This window comes from Heloderma suspectum, chromosome 8, assembly GCF_057233095.1.
Source record: "Heloderma suspectum isolate Gila_16-S chromosome 8, 16-S_ref, whole genome shotgun sequence".
In the NCBI taxonomy this organism is placed as follows: domain Eukaryota; kingdom Metazoa; phylum Chordata; class Lepidosauria; order Squamata; family Helodermatidae; genus Heloderma; species Heloderma suspectum.
The window spans coordinates 39,086,775-39,108,551 of NC_139465.1; the positions used below are offsets into that span (position 1 = coordinate 39,086,775).

Sequence of the window (21,777 nt, forward strand, 5' to 3'; positions counted from 1 at the left end):
GAGCCGCCTGGAGTTGCTCCTCCTCTTCCCCATTGCAACCTGCTCGTTCACCTGCTTCTCACTCTGGCCCAGACAACAGCGGTGGTGGGAAGGAGGAGCTGGAGATGCCATGGCCTACTTGCTTGCTGACTTGCCATTTGTCAAGCAAGCAAGAAGTAGAAATAATGAGAAAGCAGCAAGATGGTAGAGAGGGCCCACTGACGTTGCCTTTCTCAAAGGCCTTCCAAAATGTGCAGCCGGCATTATTCCTATATGCTGGAGGCAGTCCTGTATTTGAAGTCAGGATGTACGGATTGCATAAAATCCATTCCGTCTGTGTTTCATGGATTGTCAGGCACCATTCATTCCATTATCCATTCAAAGATGGAGAAAACACATGCTCAGTGGGAAAACACATGCTTTCCATGCAGAGCATCCCAGGTTCCATCTGCAACATCTTCAGCTAGGGCTGGAGAAACTGCTGCCTGAAACCCTGGAGAGCCGCTGCTGCCAGTCAGTGTCAACAGTATCAGGCTAGATGGACCAAGGGTCCTACTCAGTGTAAGGCAGCCTCCTATGACAGTCCTACCATCTCCAGTGGGAAAATTACATCATTTTCATCCCTTTATATTATATTCTCTATTACATATTTCTATGTACTTTAATATTGATGTATATTTCGTGAGCAGCTTTGAGCAACTGCTTTTTTTTGGAGGGGAAAAGTGGGGTATAAAATTCTGAAAGAAATAAAGCCCATTTATCTTGAATATAGCCAAGAATTGCCCTTCAAACCTTGCTGTGAATCTTACGCATAAACACACACACACAGAGCGACAGACACACACACAGACACACACAGAGACACACAGACACAGAGAGAGAGAGAGAGAGAGCGACAGACACACACAGAGACACAGAGAGAGAGAGAGAGAGAGCGACAGACAGACACACAGACACAGAGAGAGAGAGAGCGACAGACACAGAGAGAGAGAGAGAGAGAGCTACACACACACAGACACACACACAGACACACAGACACAGACACAGAGGGAGAGAGAGCGACAGACACACACACAGACACAGACACAGAGGGAGAGAGAGCGACAGACAGACACACAGACACACACACAGACACAGAGAGAGAGAGAGCGACAGACAGACACACAGAGAGAGAGAGAGAGAGAGAGGAACAGACAGACACACAGACACAGACACACAGACACAGACACAGAGAGACTTAAAATGGTTCTCCTATGGCCAAAGGTAAAAGGAGACCTTGAGTGGTAGCACAGCATGGCTGACAGATCAATATGCATTGCCAAGTTTTTCCTAGGCATAGGTTGCCTCCTTGGAGAAAAACAGTTGCGTGTTGCTACCTTTCTGAGTTACCTTGCCCAAAGCAAATCTGTTATTCTGTTCCATCTGTTGTCTTGCCCCTTGGCAGTGAGATGCCAAAACAAAACAAAACACCTGACCCTGAGAAACCAGTCGTACTATCAGATCCAGGCTATGCAGGGAAATCTTGCATGCAAAAAAACCACCTTGGCAGAATGGTATCATTGGACCGTGCCTATCTGCAAGTGTTAGTTTCAAATGGTTGCTTCTCCCGATGCCATGTCAAAACATGGAAGGGGGGGGAGAGGAGGAGGAGGAGGAGGAGAGAGAGGGGGAGAGAGAGAGAGAGAGAGAGAGAGAGAACAAACTGATAGAGCAATCCAATGCAACAGTGTCTCTTTTTTTACGTGGCTCTACTATGAAAAGAAATCTGCCTGCAGAAGACCTTTACTGCGAAAGTAGTTCTCTTGCTGGCTTATGGAACTTTGATGCTAGAAGGAAGTCTGATAGTCCATTAACTATTCTCTTTTTTCCTCCCCGTCCAGGTGCAAGTGGGAAGTACACCTCAGGACCAAAGAATTGTGGGATACATTTCCTGCACTCACTTGCAAGCTCTGGCAGGTACCGTATGGAATTACTCACCTGATCTTCTTTTTGGTTCTTTTGATATTCTGATTTCACCTACCTATTGAAGAACACGGACATAGAGAAAGGCTGGGGGGCATTCTCCTTGATTGCCTCCTATCAATACTGCAAATTTCTCACCAATAAATGTTGCAGGCAGGGCTGGATGAAGCATGAAGCTAAGTACTCTGGAGAGCAGGGGAGACATAGAACTCAGGAACAGGGTGCCTCTGAGCACATGTTCAACCCAGAAATTTGCTTTCGGTACCAGAAATGAGCTCCCCGTTCTTTCACCCACAAATCCACCCACAAATGTTTGGTGTTTCCCAAAGTTTCTTCATTTTAGCAGCCTAATTTCTGTGGGGTGGGAAACCTTTCTGTTGCTGCAATGGTTAAGCAGTTGGGTGTCAGAAACTCAGACCAATCTACTGAGGGATGGTTGAAAGAGCTGGGCATGTTTAGCCTGGAGAAGAGAAGATGAAGGGAGGATTTGATAGTGATCTCCAAATATGGCTGCCATGCAGAAGATAGAGCAGACTTGTTGCTCCAGAGGGCAGGACTAGAAATGATGGGTGGAAATTTCAGGGAAGCAGGTTTCAGCTAAACTTTAGGAGAACATTCTTATCAGTAAGAGCTATTCAACATCAGAACAGCTGGCTCTTCTTCACTGGTGGTATTTAAGCAGAGGCTGGTGGGTGGCCATCTGTCAGAGATGCCGTAGTTGCAAGAGTCCTACCTTTAGCAGGGGGTTAGACTAAATGGCCCCCAAGGTCTCCTTTGACTCCAAGGTTCTATGAATCTATTGCAAATCACCCAGAAATACACCAGCAGATCCCAATCTACATTTTGCACCCCTCTGCTAGACAGCAACTGCCCTCTCCTGGTAAGGATGGATGAACATTGTCTCGTTGCTCGTGTCATGCCCGATTCTCATTTGCATTTGCAATCACTGCTCATTTTGCATGAACCTGAAGCTTGCACAAATTGAGCAGTCATTGAATGGGAGATCTGGGCAAATCTTCCCAAATTTGCGCAAATTTCCTCCATAGACTAAAATGGGGCTGATTTGGTCTATTGGGGAAATGTGTGCAAATTAGGAAAATTGTGCAAATTGAATCAGGAACAAGATGAATGTGAGCACATGTTTGACAATTTGCGAATGTTTTCAGCAGACACGTGCTTGCACCTGAGTTTGGAGCTTTGAACGGGGCATGCTCACAGGCTTTACAAGCAAAAGTGAAATTCTCATACTTCTGTACTCCCAGGTTACACTGTAATGATCATGGATCTGGATGATGGGTGCACAGCCTAGAACACATCTGCTCATTGCAGAGGAAGGTCAGCAAGGGTAGATAGGGTCATTACGGGGAAACTTGTTTGCCACTATTGATCTTGTTGAGGAATACCTGGTAACCTTTTGAGGAACCTCAGGATCTCCAGAGCTTGAAAACCACAGCCTAACCCTCTCTTTCTCTCTCTCAGCAGGGTTCTGAGCTGTGACTTGGAACCCTGCTCTTGCCCCCTAGAAGGATACCCAAGATCAGTGACCAAGCAATCTAACAAAGGGACACATTTTTTACTAGCCTTCCTTTCACTGCAGATTTGGTTTTAATCACTTTCTTTCTGATACTTTCATAAAACGTGGTGGTTCTTTGGCTGGCTGGTTCAAATGCTCAGGCCAAGAGCTGTAGCACTGGCTGAATCAGCACCTAACCCAATCTGGTGGAATAGAGGTATTCCCCCCAATCTAGCTGGCTTGGTTTTAATTGTTATCCTTTGAATTCCCAATGAGATATGTCCCCTTACAACCACTGGGCCCAGGGCTCTTCAACATTTGTATTAATGACTTGGAGGAGGAGGTGCAGAGAATGCTGATCACATTTGCAGATGACGCAAAATTGGGTGGGATAGCTAATACTTTGGAAGACAGAAACAGAATTCAAAGTGATCTTGATAGACTGGAGCGCTGGGCAGAAAACAACAGAATGACATTTAATCGGGATAAATGCCAAGTTCTGCACCTAGGAAAAAGAAACCAAATGCACAGTTACAAGATGAAGTGAAGCCGCTGGGGGCTATCATCAGGAGGTTTGGGGTGCAGTGTCATCAATATGCGGATGACACGCAGCTCTACCTCTCGTTTAAATCTTCACCAAGGTTGGCCGTAGAATCCCTGTCCAAATGTCTGGAGACGGTGAGTGGCTGGATGGGGAGGAATAGGCTGAAGCTGAACCCTGACAAGACCGAGGTACTTTTGGTGGGAGACAAGAGGAGGCTGGGGGATGTTGACCTGGTGTTCAATGGGGTACGGCTACCCTTGAAAGACCAGGTCCGCAGCCTGGGGGTCATTTTGGACTCCCAGCTGTCCATGGAGGCTCAGGTGTCAGCTGTGAGCCGGACAGCGCTGTATCAACTCCATCTGATACGGCGGCTGCGCCCCTTCCTTCCCGACCATCTGTTCCCATCGGAAGTACATGCCCTGGTCTCCTCTCGTTTAGACTACTGTAATGCGCTCTACGTGGGGTTACCCTTGAAGACGGTTCGGAAGCTGCAGCTGGAACAGAACGCGGCGGCTCGCCTGATTAAAGGCAGCCGCCGGCGAGATCACATCACTCCAGTGCTGAAGGAGTTGCACTGGTTACCAGTTGTTTTCTGGGCCAAATTCAAGGTGTTGGTTTTGACCTTCAAAACCCTATATGGTTCCGGCCCAGCCTATCTTAAGGAGCGCCTCCAGCAGCACCAGACAGGCTGCTTAACAAGATCAGCCTCGGATGGCCTTCTCTCTGTCCCATCAGCCAGGACAGCTAGACTGGTGGGGACGAGGGAGAGGGCCTTTTCTGTGGTGGCCCCCACTCTGTGGAACTCCCTCCCTAGGGAACTCTGCCATGCCCCCTCTTTAATGAGCTTCCGTCATGCATTAAAAACGTTGTTGTTCAGGCAGGCATTTGGGGTGGGTTAGGGTATTTTAGAAAATGTTTTTATTGTAGAATTTTATTGTTTTAAACTGTTTTTATTGTATGTTGTACATCGCCCAGAGTGGCTGGGTGACCAGCCAGATGGGCGATTAATAAATTTAAGAAGAAGAAGAAGAAGAAGAAAGAAGAAGAAGAAGAAGAAGAAGAAGAAGAAGAAGAAGAAGAAGAAGATGGGGGATACATGGCTCAACAACACTACAAGCGAGAAGGATCTTGGAATTGTTGTTGATCACCAGCTGAATATGAGCCAACAATGTGATCACATCAACAATGTGATATGGCTGCAAAAAAGGCAAATGCTCTTTTGGGCTGCATTAATAGAAGCATAGTTTCCAAATCCCAGGAAGTACTAGTTCCCCTCTACTCAGTACTGGTTAGGCCTCATCTGGAGTACTGTGTCCAGCTCTGGACACCACATTTTAAGAAGGATGCAGATAACCTGGAGAGGGTTCAGAGGAGGGCAACAAAGATGATCAGGGGACTGGAAACAAAGCCCTATGAAGAGAGACTGAAAGAACTGGGCCTGTTTAGCCTTGAGAAGAGAAGACTGAGGGGAGATATGATAGCACTCTTCAAGGACTTGAAAGGTTGTCCCAGAGAGGAAGGCCAGGATCTCTTCTCGCTCATCCCAGAGTGCAGGACACAGAATAATGGCCTCAAGTTACAGGAAGCCAGATTCCGGCTGAACATCAGGAGAAACCTCCTGACTGTTAGAGCAATATGACAATGAAACCCATTACCTAGGGAAGTGGTGGGCTCTCCCCCACTGGAGGCGTTCAAGATGAGGCTGCACAGCTATCTGTCAGGGCTGCTCCGACTTGGATTCCTGCACTGAGGAGGAAGTTGGACTCGATGGCCTTGTAGGCCCCTTCCAACCCTTCTATTCTATTCTATTCTATTCTATTCTATTCTATTCTACTCTACTCTACTCTACTCTACTCTAACCTTGCCCCATCAGGATAGAAATGAACTCAGGATTACAGATCTATTCTTTTGACTGAAAGAAGACAGTTAATTAAATGGAGAGATGCTTGATAGAAAACAGAAAAGAGAATTCATACATTCATTCATACAAGTACAGAAAGGAAAAGAAGTTAGCATTACCAGGGATGTACTGATTGTGTAAAATCCACTTCGTCTGTGTTTTGTGGATTGTCAGGCACTTTTCCCCTTCATGGATCACTTTTGTTGTGGCAAAGTGGCTTGCATAACTCAGTGAAGCCATAAGCTATGCAGTGCAGGGCCACTCAAGACGGACAGGTCATGGCAGAGAGTTCTGACAAAATGTGGTCCACTGGAGAAGGAAATGGCAACCCGCTCCAGTATTCTTGCCAAGAAAACCCCATGGAACGTATCACGAGGCTAAAACATATGACACTAGAAGATGAGCCCCTCAGGTCGGAAGGTGTCCAATATACTACTGGGGAAGAGCAGAGGGAATTTCCAAGTAGTGCCAGAAAGTGTGAAGCAGCTGGGCCAAAGCCGAAAGGACACTCAGCTGTGGATGCGTCTGGTGGTGAAAAGAAAATCCGATGCTGTAAAGAACAATATTGTTTAGGAACTGGAATGTAAGATCAATGAATCAAGGTAAGCTGGAGGTGGTCAAACATGAGATGGCAAGATTGAACATCGACATCTTGGGAATCAGCAAACTAAAATGGACAAGCATGGGCAAATTTAAGTCAGGTGACCATTATATCTACTACAGTGGGCAAGAATCCCTTAGAAGAAATGGAGTAGCACTTATAGTCAACAAAAGGGTGGGAAAAGCAGTCCTGGGGTACAATCTCAAAAACGATAGAATGATCTCAGTACGAATCCAAGGCAAACCATTCAACATCACAGTAATTCAAGTCTATGCCCCAACCACTGAGGCAGAAGAAGCTGAGGTTGATTGGTTCTATGAAGATCTACAACACCTTCTAGAACTAATACCAAAAAAAGATGTCCTCTTCATCATAGGGGATTGAAATGCTCAAGTAGGAAGTCAAGAAATCACTGGGATAACAGGCAGGCATGGCCTTGGTGTACAAAATGAAGCAGGACAAAGGCTAATAGAGTTTTGCCAAGAGAACACGCTGATCATAGCAAACACTCTTTTCCAACAGCACAAGAGGCGACTCTACACATGGACCTCACCAGATGGTCAATATCGAAATGAGACTGATTATGTACTTTGCAGCCAAAGATAGAGAAGCTCTATACAGTCAGTAAAAACAAGACCTGGAGCTGACTGTGGCTCAGATCATGAGCTTCTTGTTGCAAAATTTCGGCTTAAATTGAAGAATGTAGGGAAAACCACTAAACCATTCAGGTATGACCTAAATCATATCCCTTCTGAATATACAGTGGAGGTGAGGAATAGATTTAAGGATTAGACCTGATAGACAGAGTGCCTGAGGAACTATGGATGGAGGTCCGTAACATTGTTCAGGAGGCAGCAACTCAATCCATCCCAAAGAAGAAGAAATGCACGAAAGCAAAGTGGCTGTCTGATGAGGCTTTACAAGTAGCTGAGGAAAGAAGGGAAGTGAAAAGCAAGGGAGAAAGGGGAAGATATATCCAACTGAATGCAGAGTTCCAGAGAATAGCAAGGAGAGACAAGAAGGCCTTCTTAAATGAACAATGCAAAGAAATCGAGGACAACAATAGAATGGGAAAGACTAGAGATCTCTTCAAGAAAATCGGAGATCTCAAGGGAACGTTTTGTGCAAAGACGGGCATGATAAAGGACAAAGAAGGCAGGGACCTAACAGAAGCAGATGAGATTAAGAAGAGGTGGAAAGAATACACAGAAGAACTATACAGGAAAGATCTTAATGTCCCTGATAGCCATGATAGTGCAGTCAGTGAACTTGAGCCGGACATCCTAGAGAATGAAGTCAAGTGGGCCTCAGGAAGCATTTCTAACAACAAAGCTAGCGGAGATGACAGTATTCCAGCTGAGCTATTTAAAATCCTAAAAGATGATGCTGTTAAAGTGCTGCATTCAATATGCCAGCAGATTTGGAACACTCAACAGTGGCCACAAGACTGGAAAAGGTCAGTTTACATTCCAGTTCCAAAGAAGAGCAATGCCAAAGAGTGTTCAAACTACCGTACAATTGCGCTCATTTCACATGCCAGCAAGGTTATGCTCAAAATCCTATGAGCTAGGCTTCAGCAGTATGTGAACCGAGAACTACCGGAAGTACAAGCTGGGTTTCGAAGAGGCAGAGGAACTAGAGATCAAATCGCCAACATTCGCTGCATCATGGAGAAAGCAAGAGAATTCCAGAAAATTGTCTATTTCTGCTTCATTGACGACGCTAAAGCCTTGGATTGTGTGGATCACAACAAACTGTGGCAAATTCTTAAAGGGATGGGAGTATCAGACCACCTTACCTGTCTCCTGAGAAAGCTGTACGAGGGTCAAGAAGCAGCAGTAAGAACCGGACATGGAACAACCGATTGGTTCAAAATTGGGAAAGGAGTACAACAAGGCTGCATATTGTCGCCCTGCTTATTTAACTTATATGCAGAGTACATCATGAGAAATGCCGGGTTGGATGAATCACAGGTCGGAATTAAGATTGCTGGGAGAATTATCAACAACCTCAGATACGCAGACGATACCACCCTAATGGCAGAAAGTGAAGAGGATCTAAAGAGCCTCTTGTTGAGGATGAAACTGGAGAGTGCAAAAGCTGGTTTGAAAGTCAACATGAAAAAAACGAAGATCATGGCATCTGGCTCCATCACTTCCTGGCATATAGAAGGGGAAGAAATGGAAGCAGTGACAGATTTTATTTTCTTGGGCTCCAAGATCACCGCAGACAGTGACTGCAGCCATGAAATTAAAAGACACTTGCTCCTTGGGAGGAAAGCTATGGCAAACCTAGACAGCATAGTAAGAAGCAGAGACATCACCTTGCCAACAAAGGTTCTTATAATCAAAGCTATGGTTTTCCCTGTAGTAATGTATGGCTGTGAGAGCTGGACTATAAGGAAGGCTGAGCGCCGAAGAATTGATGCCTTTGAACTGTGGTGCTGGAGAAGACTCTTACGAGTCCCCTGGACTGCAAGGAGGTCAAATCAGTCCATCCTAAAGGAAATCAACCCTGACTGCTCATTGGAAGGACAGATACTGGAGCTGAAGCTCAAATATTTTGGCCACCTAATGTGAAGAGAAAACTCCCTGGAAAAGACCCTGATGCTGGGAAAGATTGAAGGCAAAAGGAGAAGAGGACGGCAGAGGATGAGATGGCTAGATAGCATCACTGATGCAATGAATATGGACTTGAGCACAGTCCGGGAGAGAGTGGAGGACAGGAAGGCCTGGCGTGCTATGGTCCATGGGGTCACGAAGAGTCGGACATGACTGAACAACAACAACAACAATAACAGGCACTTTTTGTTCCGTCATCTGCTCACAGATGGATGTGAATATTTTTTTTGTCATGCGAAAAAATACACAAGTAATTACATAAGTGGTTTCATAAGAATTGACATAATTTACCTTAGTATGTAACATTTAGCATATTGTCCCCCATTCCATTCCACTTTTCCTCAGCAGAAACTTGCATATTTTCCTATGAATAAATATGTGTACATTTCAGGAAAGTTAAAAAAATCATCTGAAAGTCCATGGACACCACCCATCCTGAGGGAGTTGCTCCACAGTGGATTCTGCAGGTCAGATTCTTAGAAATCGGAGCTCATTTTAATCTGTCCCTAATTTCTCCAGCATCTCTAGTCTTAACCATGTTTCTTCAACAGGCAAGCTGCAATATCTATATTGCTACTCTGACCCAGGACTCAGAACAGGCATGACACACCCTTAACGTGCCAGGATGAGAGACTGCCCCAGAAACTCGGGCAAGCTTCTTTTTATGTTTTAGGGCTTTGGTGAGCCCTTACCCATATGCCAAAAATGTTAACAATAGGATTTAAGCTTTCTTATTGGATATTAGGCTCCTTCAAGATGATTCCTGCCATGTCAAAAGCTCTGCCACCACATGCTTCAGTTGCTTTTTACCTAATTCTGCTGAACAGTATCCTTCGGTGACACCTCCTGCAATGTGTCATGTCTTTGTGACCATGGATGGTGACTAGCCTTGCCAAAATTCACCACACACACACACACACACACACACACACACACCAGTTTGGTAGCCTTTGTGGTTTCCTGTTCTCCAGACCCCACTTCTTTCCCCTGTGATCATTCTGGACCATTCTAGGCCATCTGATGACATGCCACTGTCTAGTTTACTTGCTGAAGTTTGGTTTTTACTTAGTACAAAAAATGCTGGCGCTTTGATTCAAGCCTTATGCTGCCTTCAGCTATAGCCTTTTGTATAGGAGATTCCTTATGGTGGCTTCTCTATCCTTTGGCTTCCTGTAGCTTGTTCTTAGCTCCAGCCTCTATACACTACCAGCTCCAGGTTTCTGAGAGTCCTCGGACAAGACACCCTCCATGGGCCCCTCCCTTCTGACCACCATTGTCTCCAGCTTCTATTGCTCCTCATCTTCTTTCTCCTCATTGCTACCGTTTGCTGGCTTGACAGGCAGAGAGCCATTGAGCGAGTAGGCACAGCATCTGCTCCTCCTTCTCACCACCATGACTAGGCCAGAGCAAAAAGCGGGTGACCACCACCATCATCTGGGTCGGCACAAGAGGCAGGCGAAGAAGCAGGTCACAATGGTGAAGAGGAGGAGCAAGTCTAGGGTCCTCTTGCCAGTGGGCCTCTGCTGGGGTGTGGACCCTTGGCAGGTGCCCATCCATGCCTGCCCCTGTTGCCGAGCATGCCTGTGCAACTTTGTCTGGTGTATCTCTTCATCCCTGATGCCTCCATCCTCTCTGACTTGCACCCTGTCTCCCTCATGTTGGTTTGTGTCACAAGCATCCTGAGCAAGGGCTTGGGTGATGTCAGGGGTGCCTCTGAGCATAGGCAGTGGCAGGGTAGCTCAGAGTCCAAAGAGGAACCGCAAAACGTGGGGGAGAAACTTTCCCAGACTCTTCCAGACAGAGAGGGACAGACTCCTCAGGTTTCAATAGTCCAGCTGGAGGGAGAGAGCCTCTCTTCACACACACCCATGAGACATAGCGAACAGGGAGAGGTGGGGCTTGGACAGCCTGAATTCTTAGACGCTAGGCACAGACACAGGGCCAAGAGAGTGATGGCAGGGATGGAGCTTAGGCGATCTGCCCGATTGGCCCAGTGGGAACAGCTACGTGTAGATACCTCACGAGACAGAGGGAGATCTCCCTCATCCCTTAAGTTAGGGTAGCCTGCCTCACCTGCCTTTTCTCAAACGGTAGGCAACTTTCAACCTTCCTGGTTTCCCCTTGAACTCCCTGAAAGCTTTTCCTTAGTAGACTGTGAGTTACTGACAATTAGCATCTGTGTGATCCATTGACCTAAAAGGATTAAAGAGTCGTGGATAGAAGCCTCTTGCCTGTGTTTTGATTTTGCTCAGCGGGGACAAAAGGGAAACCTGACAGGTGGCTTCCTTGTTTCTTCATTCGTTCAGCCTCGTCTCGAGTGGGAACACGGCCACCGCAGCTTATTCCTAAGATGCTTGCAGCTCCCTTGCTAAGTTGGTGGACACACAGTATATTTCGGATAGGTCAAGGGATGTCAGGTGAGGAGGTAGGGATGTCATGAGTGGCTGTTTGGGAGCTCGAGCTCAGCTGGTTCCTGCCAGTACACTGCCCCCCTGCCCCAGACACCAGTTCACAGACCCCTGCACTTGCCATACCCAATGTCCACCGAGTCAACCAAGCATGGCGGGCCACTCTCCTTGCCTGACTGAGGGCTTGGCCTGTTTTGTAAAGGCCAATTTGACATAAATCAGCCATTACAGAAAGGGCCCCTTTGTGTTCTCCTTGCAAGGAAGGTGCACAAGGGGCCGCCGCCATTGCTGCTGAGCAGCCGTGCCTAGGGATGTACGAAAATCACTTACATTTCGGGGATTATGCTGATAGTGGGGGAGGGAGGCGTTCTGTCCCTCCCCCCGGAATCCTTGCCGGGGGGGAGGCGCTCCATTCCTCCCCCCCCCCCGGAATCCTGGCCGGCTGGCTGTGCTCCACAGCAATTCTGCAGAGCCGCCGGCTGGCTCCACCAGCAGCCGGACATCCGGCCGCTGGCTAGCAGGGACGCAAATGGCAGCGGCCATAGCCACCGCTGTTTGCGTCCCTGCAGTCAGCCGTGATAGGCTACGTAAATGTTTACATAGCCTATCACGGCTGATTTTTTAAAAAAAAACACACACGTACGCAAATGCATTTGCGTTCCTTATTTTGGCACGTCTTAGTCTATGTAAACATTTACGTAGACTAAGACGGCGAAAATAAGGGGAACACAAATAGCGTAGTGTCTACGCTATTTGCGTTCCCGTTATTTTCGCCGTCTTAGTCTACATAAATGTTTACGTAGACTAAGATGTGCCAAAATAAGGAACGCAAATGGCGGCGGCCATGGCCGCCGCCATTTGCGTACGTGCGTTTGTTTTTTGTGTTTTTTTTAAGTCAGCCATGATAGGCTACGTAAACATTTACGTAGCCTATCATGGTGTTTTTTTAAAATCTAGCCGTGATAGGCTACGTAAATCTTTACATAGCCTATCATGTTTTTTGTTTTTTTTTTACCTGGAAATGGCGGCGGTGGAGCCGCCACCGCCAGGAAGATCTGCCCAAGGTAAGTCCCGTCCCGGGGGGGCAGGGGGGCGGGCTGTTCCGCCACCGATTTTGGGGGGCCAAATGCGCTGGCATTTGGCCTCCCCAAGATCCGTGGCGGAACTTTCATACCTCCCTAGCTGTGCCTCCCTCTGCCAGTGCCCGGCAGAGAGAGGCGCGGTTACTCGGCAGAGGCAGCGGCAGCCCCTCATGCTCCTTCCTTGCGAGGAGAGCACGAGGGGCCTTTCCGTGAAAGCCGATTTCACATAAGATCATCTTTTTCAGGAAATGCCTCCTCAACCCTGTGCACCTCCAGGGACTCGGGGGCAGGAGTCCCCACTGCCACTTGCCGGTCCCTCATCCTCTCCTTCATAGCATGCAAGGAAAGAGAGCTCTGGGGATTGGCAGGTGGTGGTGTGTGGCAGGAGTCCCCTCCACTGCCAGCACCATGACTGCTGTGCTCTAAATGGCTCCTTTCCCCCCTCCTGGGACCCAGGAGGGGGAAAGGGAGCCATTTAGCACATGGCGGCGGGGGTACCGGTGGCAGCAGGGACTCCCGCCACAGCCACCCCCTGCCAATCCTCCATGCTGTCCTTCCTTGCTTGCTAGGGAGGACAGAATGAGGGATTGGCAAGCGGCAACAGGGACCCCTGCTCCTGAGTCCCCATCCCCGCCCGCCAGCTCCTGCAAGGAAGGAGAGAATGAAGGGTTGGCAGGCAATGATGGAGACTCCCATGAGCCACCATTTTTGTGCAAAATGACGGCTCACTCAGGGGGCGGATGCCTGCCGGGTGCTCGCCGGGCTCACGTGGCCACTCAGCGCGGGGGTCTGGGTGAGCATGGAGGTTCAACGAACAGGTCTGGGGGAAGCAGGCAGCAGTGGCAGCTTGGCAATGCTCACTGAAAACAGGCAGTGCTGAGTCTGTCCGTCCCTATGCAAAGGTCCGTAGGGGGCAGACCACCTCTCTCATACTGCCCCTTCAATCCTTGGTCACGCAACTGGCACAGAAACTATATTCCAGGGGTGGGGCACCTCAGGCCTGGTGGCCAAATCTGGCCCACCTGTGGTCTCAATCCAAGGTCCCCCAAATATCTCCACCCCTTCCCCTGGCCCCACCCACTTTCCCCCACCCACTGATCATTGGTTGTTTCCTGGCTGTTGTGGAGTTTTTCCCAATTCTGAAAGGTTGAAACAGCTCTCCTTAGTGACTGGCGGTAAGAGGTTTAAGCTAACAAAAGCTGGTATTTCTGGTATTTGGGGCCACACCCCTTTTGCCTTCAGATCCACCCCTTTGGCTCTGGCCCGACCCACCCACGGAATGTGTCCCCCAAGAGCTTCTCCAAAATGGAATTTGGCCCTCGGACTGAAAGAGGTTCCCCACCCCGATATATTCCCAGCCATCCATGTCACATATTCCTGGTTGTGAGGGACGTGATCCCATCTCTGTTCTAAGTTTGCTTTCTAAGGAATTCAGTCTTTGAAAATTCTGATGTGAACTGACCTTTTACATTTGTAACCTAACCCTAAAGCTCTAGGACTGTGAAGATCAGATCTTAGCTTTGTACCAGCTTTTGGACTTCTTCGAGTGTTGTGACATAGTTCTCAACTGTTTAAACCAGGGGTGGGCAACTTGTGGCCCTCCAGATGTTTTGGCCTACAGCTCCCATGATCACTCACCACTGGCCATGTTGGCTAAGGCTGATGGGAGTTGTAGGCCAAAACATCTGGAGGACAACAAGTTGCCCACCCAGCATATCAAAATACGTGTCAAAATGTATGTTTTGAGAGAAGATACACTTTGAAATACCCATTTTAAGATAAATATGTTTAAAAATACGTATTTAAATACATATTTAAGTAATCTTTTTATGCAAACTGTTTTTAAAAGTAGATTAATGCAGAAATGGGAGGGAACAGACTTATGGGTGAACACATGCAAAAGTGACATGGACCGGGTAAAGATTAATTCACCCATCCCTAGTTCGTTGTTTAAAGTTGAGCTGTCTTTGTTCCATGGCTTTGCAATGGCAAGGTTTTCTATGTTCAGCCTGGTCATATGGAAATAGGCCCAACATTTCATTTCTCAGTGGGGCCACAGGTCAGCACACATTTGCAAAACATCATTTACTGAACCCTCAATGCTCTTCCATTCTAGTGTGCATTGGACCTTTCCCATTACCCAGTTCCACAAAGATCGCTAACAAAAGGCAGCTGCAGAAGAATAATTGGGGGGGGGGGCAGGGAGGGAACCCTATCATTTTGAATTGCTTCTTGGGTCATATGAAAGTATCCAGAAAGAGTCCGGGGCGCCTTTGTTTCTTTACCAGCCATATTTCAGCAAATAAAGCTGTCTTCTGTCACCCAATCTGGGTAATGGTTGATAATCCAAATATTATTTAAATCTTATCTCAAAATAAACATTGTGTCATCTGGTAAAGCTTTGGGTTTGGTTTATAAATTTAAAAGGGTTTTTTTAAAACATCACAAGGAATGATGGGGAAAAGATAACCTTATGAAACAAGTCCCTTTTTAGTGATCAGATACATTCAAATTTTCAGCCTCTCTATTTCTTGCAGAATCTGTTAGCAAAAGTTTAATTTTCTCTGCAGAACATTTCCACTCCTAATGTGTACAGCACTGGAGACAACATCAGAGAAGATGTTCTGTAAGGGGCTGGTGGTGCAAAGTAGTGATGGGCAAGATTCCTCTATATATTACTTCAGAATGAGCTCTCCCAAAATGAGCTAGTTTGAGTTTAGCCATTCCAAACTCCAGCCCTCATTGTTGTTGTTCAGTCATTAAGTCGTGTCCAACTCTTCGTGACCCCATGGACCATAGCACACCAGGCCTTCCTGTCCTCCGCTCTCTCCCGGAGCGTGCTCAAGTTCATATTCATTGCATCGGTGATGCTATCTAGCCATCTCATCCTCTGCCGTCCCCTTCTCCTTTTGCCTTCAGTCTTTCCCAGCATCAGGGTCTTTTCCAGTGACTTTTCTCTTCGCATTAGGTGGCCAAAACATTTGAGCTTCAGCTTCAGTATCTGTCCTTCCAATGAGCACTCAGGGCTGATTTCCTTTAGGATTGACTGATTTGACCTCCTTGCAGCCCAGGGGACTCGTAAGAGTCTTCTCCAGCACCACAGTTCGAAAGCATCAATTCTTCGGCACTCAGCCTTCCTTACAGTCCAGCTCTCACAGCCATACATTACTACTGGGAAAACCATAGCTTTGATTATATGAACCTTTGTCGGCAAGGTGATGTCTCTGCTTCTTACTATGCTGTCTAGGTTTGCCATAGCTTTCCTCCCAAGGAGCAAGCGTCTTTTAATTTCATGGCTACAGGCACTGTCTGCAGTGATCTTGGAGCCCAAGAAAATAAAATCTGACACTGCTTCCATTTCTTCCCCTTCCATATGCCAGGAAGTGATGGGGCCAGATGCCATGATCTTCGTTTTTTTAATGTTGAGTTTCAAACCAGCTTTTGCACTCTCCACTTTCACCCTCAACAGGAGGCTCTTTAGATCCTCTTCGCTTTCTGCCATTAGGGTGGTATCATCTGGGTATCTGAGGTTGTTGATAATTCTCCTGGCAATCTTAATTCCAACCTGTGATTCATCCAACCCGGCGTTTTTCATGATGTACTCTGCATATAAGTTAAATCCAGCCCTCATTGTGCACCTGATAATGTCAGCAGGAGTATGAAAAAGCCTAAAGGCCTCAAAAGCTGGTGGGCCTTTTGTCCCTGCTAATGAAGGGCATGTGAGCTTGGCAACTGTTGTGCTCCCCTGTGATAGTTAGTCTAAGTCTCCGCAATAATAAGTTCCTATGTATCAATGAAACAGCTGTATACTGCCAAACCACTGGCCCACTGCCTACTATGGCTGGCAATGGCGGCCTATGGTCTCAGCCAGTGGTCCCTTCCAGCCCTGCTATCAGATACTTGAACTGAGGATGCCTGGGGTTGAACCTGGGACATTCTGCATGCAAAGGATGTGCTCTGTCACTGAGCTGTGGCCCCTCCCTTTGATAAAAATGGAAGTATTTCGTGTTTCACATTACTCCATGTGCAGGCCTGGCATCAGGAAACAGAATCCTCAGGCAGGGAGCAAGCAAGGCTCACCACTGACACCTGCCCTGGCAGGGATACCCATCACTGGGAAATCTGGCTCTTTTTTGAACTTGACAGAGTTCCACAACATGTATGACTTGATTTGCATTTGCGAGCCAAGCCGCACACTTTTCCCTAAACTCTGGCAATTTTTTTGCACATTTTCCCCCACAGGTTCTACAATTTGTGCAAATCTCTGAGCAATTTGCACAAATTTCTGGGCAATTTGCACAAATTTCTGGCAATTTGCACAAATTACGATTGAATTTGTGCAAATTCAGCCAAATTCACAGGACTTGCTCAGGAATTTGCACAAATCACAGAACCTGTGTGAAAAAGGGCAAAATTGTCCCCTCCAAATTCGCAAACTAGCCCAACTCTCTGCAGACTGAGTTGTGTGCCACAGTGGAAGGGGTCTTGAAGGATCTTCTCTCTCTCTCTCTCTCTCTCTCTCTCAGTCTCCCACACACACACATGCACACCCTGCACTTGCAGGAGCCCAGGACTCTTCTCCAGCCCAGCAGTTCTTTCTGAACTCTCAGGTGACCATGTGACCTCACCCTCTCCAATAGGCATTCAGGAAGAATTGCCGAGCTGGGCTCCTGCAAGTGCAGGGGGTGTTTTATTAAAAAATAAAAAAATAGAAAGAAGACCCCCTCAAGAATCGCCTGCACTTAAAGGAGGTATGTGGAAACCCTGTCCCACTCCCCAAGGAGAAAATTCTCCAAAATTCTCCCCCTCCCTGAGAAAGAGACAGAAAAAACAATGCCCCTTTCACAGGGGGAGATAAAGTTCCCCAAAACAGGGGCAGGATTTGGTACAGTGCTAGTTCAGACTGGCTTATGTTATAACGGAGGAGCATTGGCTACCTTCTAAGTTGTGGCAAAAATGTCAAATATTAATCGTCTGCAATCAGGAGAAGTAAGGTGTCTAAAAAGAAAGTGGGTTTAGCTTGTTAGGGTGGCCATGTGTCCTACTTTACAGAGGACATTCCTCTATTTGACAAGCTCTCAGGGGGCAGTCCTCTGAAACTGAAAAGCTGTCCAATCCAAGTCCAGTTTAAAGATAGGACTATAAGAAGGGGGAGCAGCTGAGACCTTCAGTTTCCCATCAACTATTGGCACCTGGAATGCAGACTGAGCAAACATACAGTCTGAAACTCACCACAAACTCACAGCTCACGGTCTTTGCCACTATGGTGAGATAATTGTGTTTCTTTTAAAGTGCTAATAATTATTTCTCATTTTGCATCTATACGTATATAACTTAGCAGCTGAAGATTGTATGGAGGTCAGTGTCCCCTTTTGGGGTGATGGCATTTCTTTTTTCAGTGATGCATGAGTGGCCACCCTAGACCTGTGTATGGGGAGGAGACCAGTATGGTTCAAAACAGAGCCCCAGTATCTTTTTTTAAACCCAACTCTCCTCTTTGTTTTCCTGGGTTTATCCATGGCATGCAGAGATTATGATTCTGTTCCATTTGATTCATACCTCCTCTGCTGCTGTGTCTGCTACCCATACATGAATTACTTCACCTTTGACCTTTTGTTCAGTGCTTGTTCAGTTCCTTCATACTGTCCCCCCTTTTAGCCACATGTTGATGGATTTACTTTCAGATCTGACCCAGTCTTCAGACAAGAGACACAGCGAGACGACCAAAAGAATCCCCTTCGCCCCTTAAGTGTGTCTCCTTTAAAGCTTCAAAATTCTTTTCCTGTTTGTCTTTCATATGTTTGCTTCATATTTCAAGTCTTATCTGTCACACTCTATGCAAATATGATAGCTTACATTTAAGAGCTTAGATGTCCTTCAATAAATCTGTCAGTTTATGAAACAAAATAGAAGAACGTATGTTCATAACAGTGGCGTTTCCTTGGCTGTGTTAGTTATTTGATCCAAAATATTTCCCATGTTCTATGTGGTTGTTTTAAGTGAAGGATAGTAGAAGAGAGAAAGTTTCAGTCACATAAAAGGTGTGGGGCTGGGATCTGTATTTCAGAGAAAGCGTATTTGGAAATGTTTTGAAAAAGACAAGTTGGTCGTTGCTGAAAGTAAGCCTGGCTCCATTTTTAGAATTAAGCAGCATTCCCCCAGCAGATCAAGTTGGTATCGCAGTTTGAAGGATGGTTGTACCTGTGTGAGATCCAGGGTTTTGAGGGCCCTTGGGCAAGACACCCTCCATGGCCCCCCTCCCATGGTGAGTTGACCTTCTCACCACCATTGTCACCAGCTTCTCTTGCTCCTCCTCCTCTCTCTCATCATTGCTACCATTTGCTTGCTTGACAGGCAGAGAGCCAGGGAGCGAGGAGGCTGTGGCATCTCCTGTTCCTCCTTCTCACCACCATGGTTGACTGGGCCAGAGTGAGAGGCAGGTGAACAGGCAGGTTGCCATGGCGAAGAGGAGGAGCCACTTCAGGGGGCTCTTGCCAGTGGGCCCCTGCCGGGGTGTGGGCCCTTGGCATTCACCTGACCATGCCTACACTTGATGCCAGCCCATTGTTGTACTTCCTGCAAAAGAAATAGTGGGGGGTGGCATTGGGGTGTCATCATCTCAAGGATTTGGGGGCACCATAGTTAGTGGGTGTTTGTTTTCTGAGCCTCCCCTTTTGCAAGCTCAAGAAATTGCTGCCATGTGTCTGAATGTGGGCTATTGTTGCCTGATGAATCAATACACTGAGTGAATACAGACAACCATTTGCCCTGTAGTGACTTTCCTAGTTGAGGCCAGAGGCTCTGATTTCAGTGGGGCTGTGAATCCATTCTGAGTTCTAGTCAGAACCAGCCAGAACTCCAAAGGAGCTGTCTGAAGTGCTGAGCCCTATCCCCAGAATGGGTTCAGCACCTTGGATAGCTCCTTTAGAGTTCTGGCTGAAACCCAGAATGGACTCACAGCACCACTGAAATCGGGGCCACCAGCCTCCGCTGAATTGACCATGGCATGTGTTAAACCACTTGGCAAACTGGTAATCTGTGTTGTCCTGTCCAGTGAAGAGGAAAATCTTAAGACGTTTCTCTACCTGATCCAAAATCCAAGGAAGCAGGCAGGCCTGGCGTCAGCACTTCACACTCTCAGGCAGCTGCCAAGCCAGAAGGGCCCAGCAGTGCTGAACTCTTGGGAGAGCCGCAGTGGTAGACCTGGCAGGGAATGGATTGCGTTCGCATGGGTACACATCCACGCACACACACAATTCCACTCCTCTTTGCAAGCCTCCTGGGGTTGCTTTTCATTTCTGAAAGAGCTAGAGAATCAAGCCCATGTACGAGAGGCACTTTGATAGCTTCAAGCTGTCTCTGGAACAGAGGCAATATTTAATCAGTTGCCCAGCCAGCCTTGGAAGATGTACAGCATGATTCTAGGCAGAAGTAAGTCCCATTAAGTTCAGTAGGACTTACTTCCCAGTAGGTGTGCTATTATTGTATTTTTAAATCTTTACACTGCTGGTTTTTACTTTGGCTTTATACCATAGTTTTACATTTTGAAAAAAATATTCTGTTTTATCATACTGCATTTTATTGTTTTCATTGTTGTGAACTGCCCAGAGGGCTTTGGCTATTCAGCAGTATAGAAGTGTAATAAATAAATAAAAATAATAAATAAATAGGATTTTTTATTTATTTATTCAATTTATAACCCGCCTATATACAAATACTCTAGGCGGTGTACAAAGTTAAAAACAATTTAACAAAAAAATCTAACAATACGATAGCTACTTTAGGGTGCACATCTGTGCATGTGTACCTGGGAGTAAGTTTCACTAGATTTTGTGAGACTTATGCCTGAGTCTATGTGCATAGAATTGGGCTATTATTAACTAAGAGTGCAATCCTATGTATGTTTAGGCAGAAAAGAAAAGTCCTATAACTCCCAGCATTCACCACGCAGCCATGCTGGCTGGGGAATGCTGGGAGTTCTAAGACTTTTTCCTCTCTAAACGTGCACAGGATTGTGCCCTAAGAATCTAATCTCATTGTACAAAAGATGTTGGCAGAGTCACTTTTGAGTGATTACATTCATGTCAATTTCATTTGCCTAAAAGGATTGTTGAAATAAGATAAAATAAAATGCCCATTCATTCAATGCACACAATTGATTGTATTGCACATTGCTTCTATGGAGAGTTAAAAATTTCCAGCAAAGAGCAGAAGGATAAACTCCTCTCTTGGACTTTAATCAACATTGTGGAATAGGCTAGAAAGCTTCAAGAAGAACATCAGATGTGACATTTTCAAAATTAATTACAGAAATTCTCCACTGAAAATCAGAAAAGGATACCAAGTGCAGACATTCTGCTGGAGACTTACAAAATGTTGATTTCATTATATTTGACTGAGAATTGATCTGCCACATTCTTCACTGTAACTGCTTTTGATATGCCACCCGAGTTCCAGATGTGAATAAAACTAATAAGTTTTACAGAAAAACAAGGCAGCTCAGAAATTTAGAGGAACATTGACAGCATCAGTGCTGATTTTGGCTTTAATTCTATTCACACTTGCTAGGGACAGAGTACGTCTCATTGAACTCAGTTAGTAAACCTGCATAGGATTGCACTGCTAGACAATAAATTAAGGGTGCGATCCTTACTGACCTTAGAGCAGGAGAAATCATCAGCCTGTGGTTTGAGCTCTGTGAAGCTCTATGAGATAAAATGCAAGCTATGCCAGTGGATTAAGTGGCCTCATTCAAAAAACTATTCAGATTACAGTACTGCCACGGCGTTTTTTGTTGAGTCTAAGGACGTTATTATTTATCTGAAGAAGCAACACATATGCGGAACAGGATTAAACCAGATTCCTGTAAAGATGTCTTGAATGGACTTTAAGATTTGCTCAACAAACTATAATAATAATTTGTATATACCTGTGATACAGAAGCTTCCGTTATTCACCAATATATGTACAATTGTATTCACATTGTTTTCATATGTACAATTATATTGTTCTAACAACAATCCTATTTTGAATAGATTACTAACACCTTCTATGTTATCGTGTGTTTTCATATTATTACAAGTACAATCTGACCCTCTCACAGTTGTGTGCTTGTTTGCAAATTTCCTATTGGTTTCTACAACTGTGTGGCCCTTTTTTGTACTTAG

The 21,777-nt window shown here is 46.2% G+C and overlaps 1 protein-coding gene across 1 annotated transcript in view; it reads left to right on the top strand.

The window, feature by feature from the left end:
• SMPD3 (sphingomyelin phosphodiesterase 3) overlaps positions 1-21,777 on the top strand; it is an 80,040-nt gene that overhangs the window by 21,333 nt on the left and 36,930 nt on the right. The window contains exon 2 of the mRNA XM_084812449.1: positions 1,860-1,935. Coding sequence (XP_084668575.1) covers positions 1,860-1,935 — 76 coding nt within the window. The remainder of the gene's footprint in view (positions 1-1,859; positions 1,936-21,777) is intronic.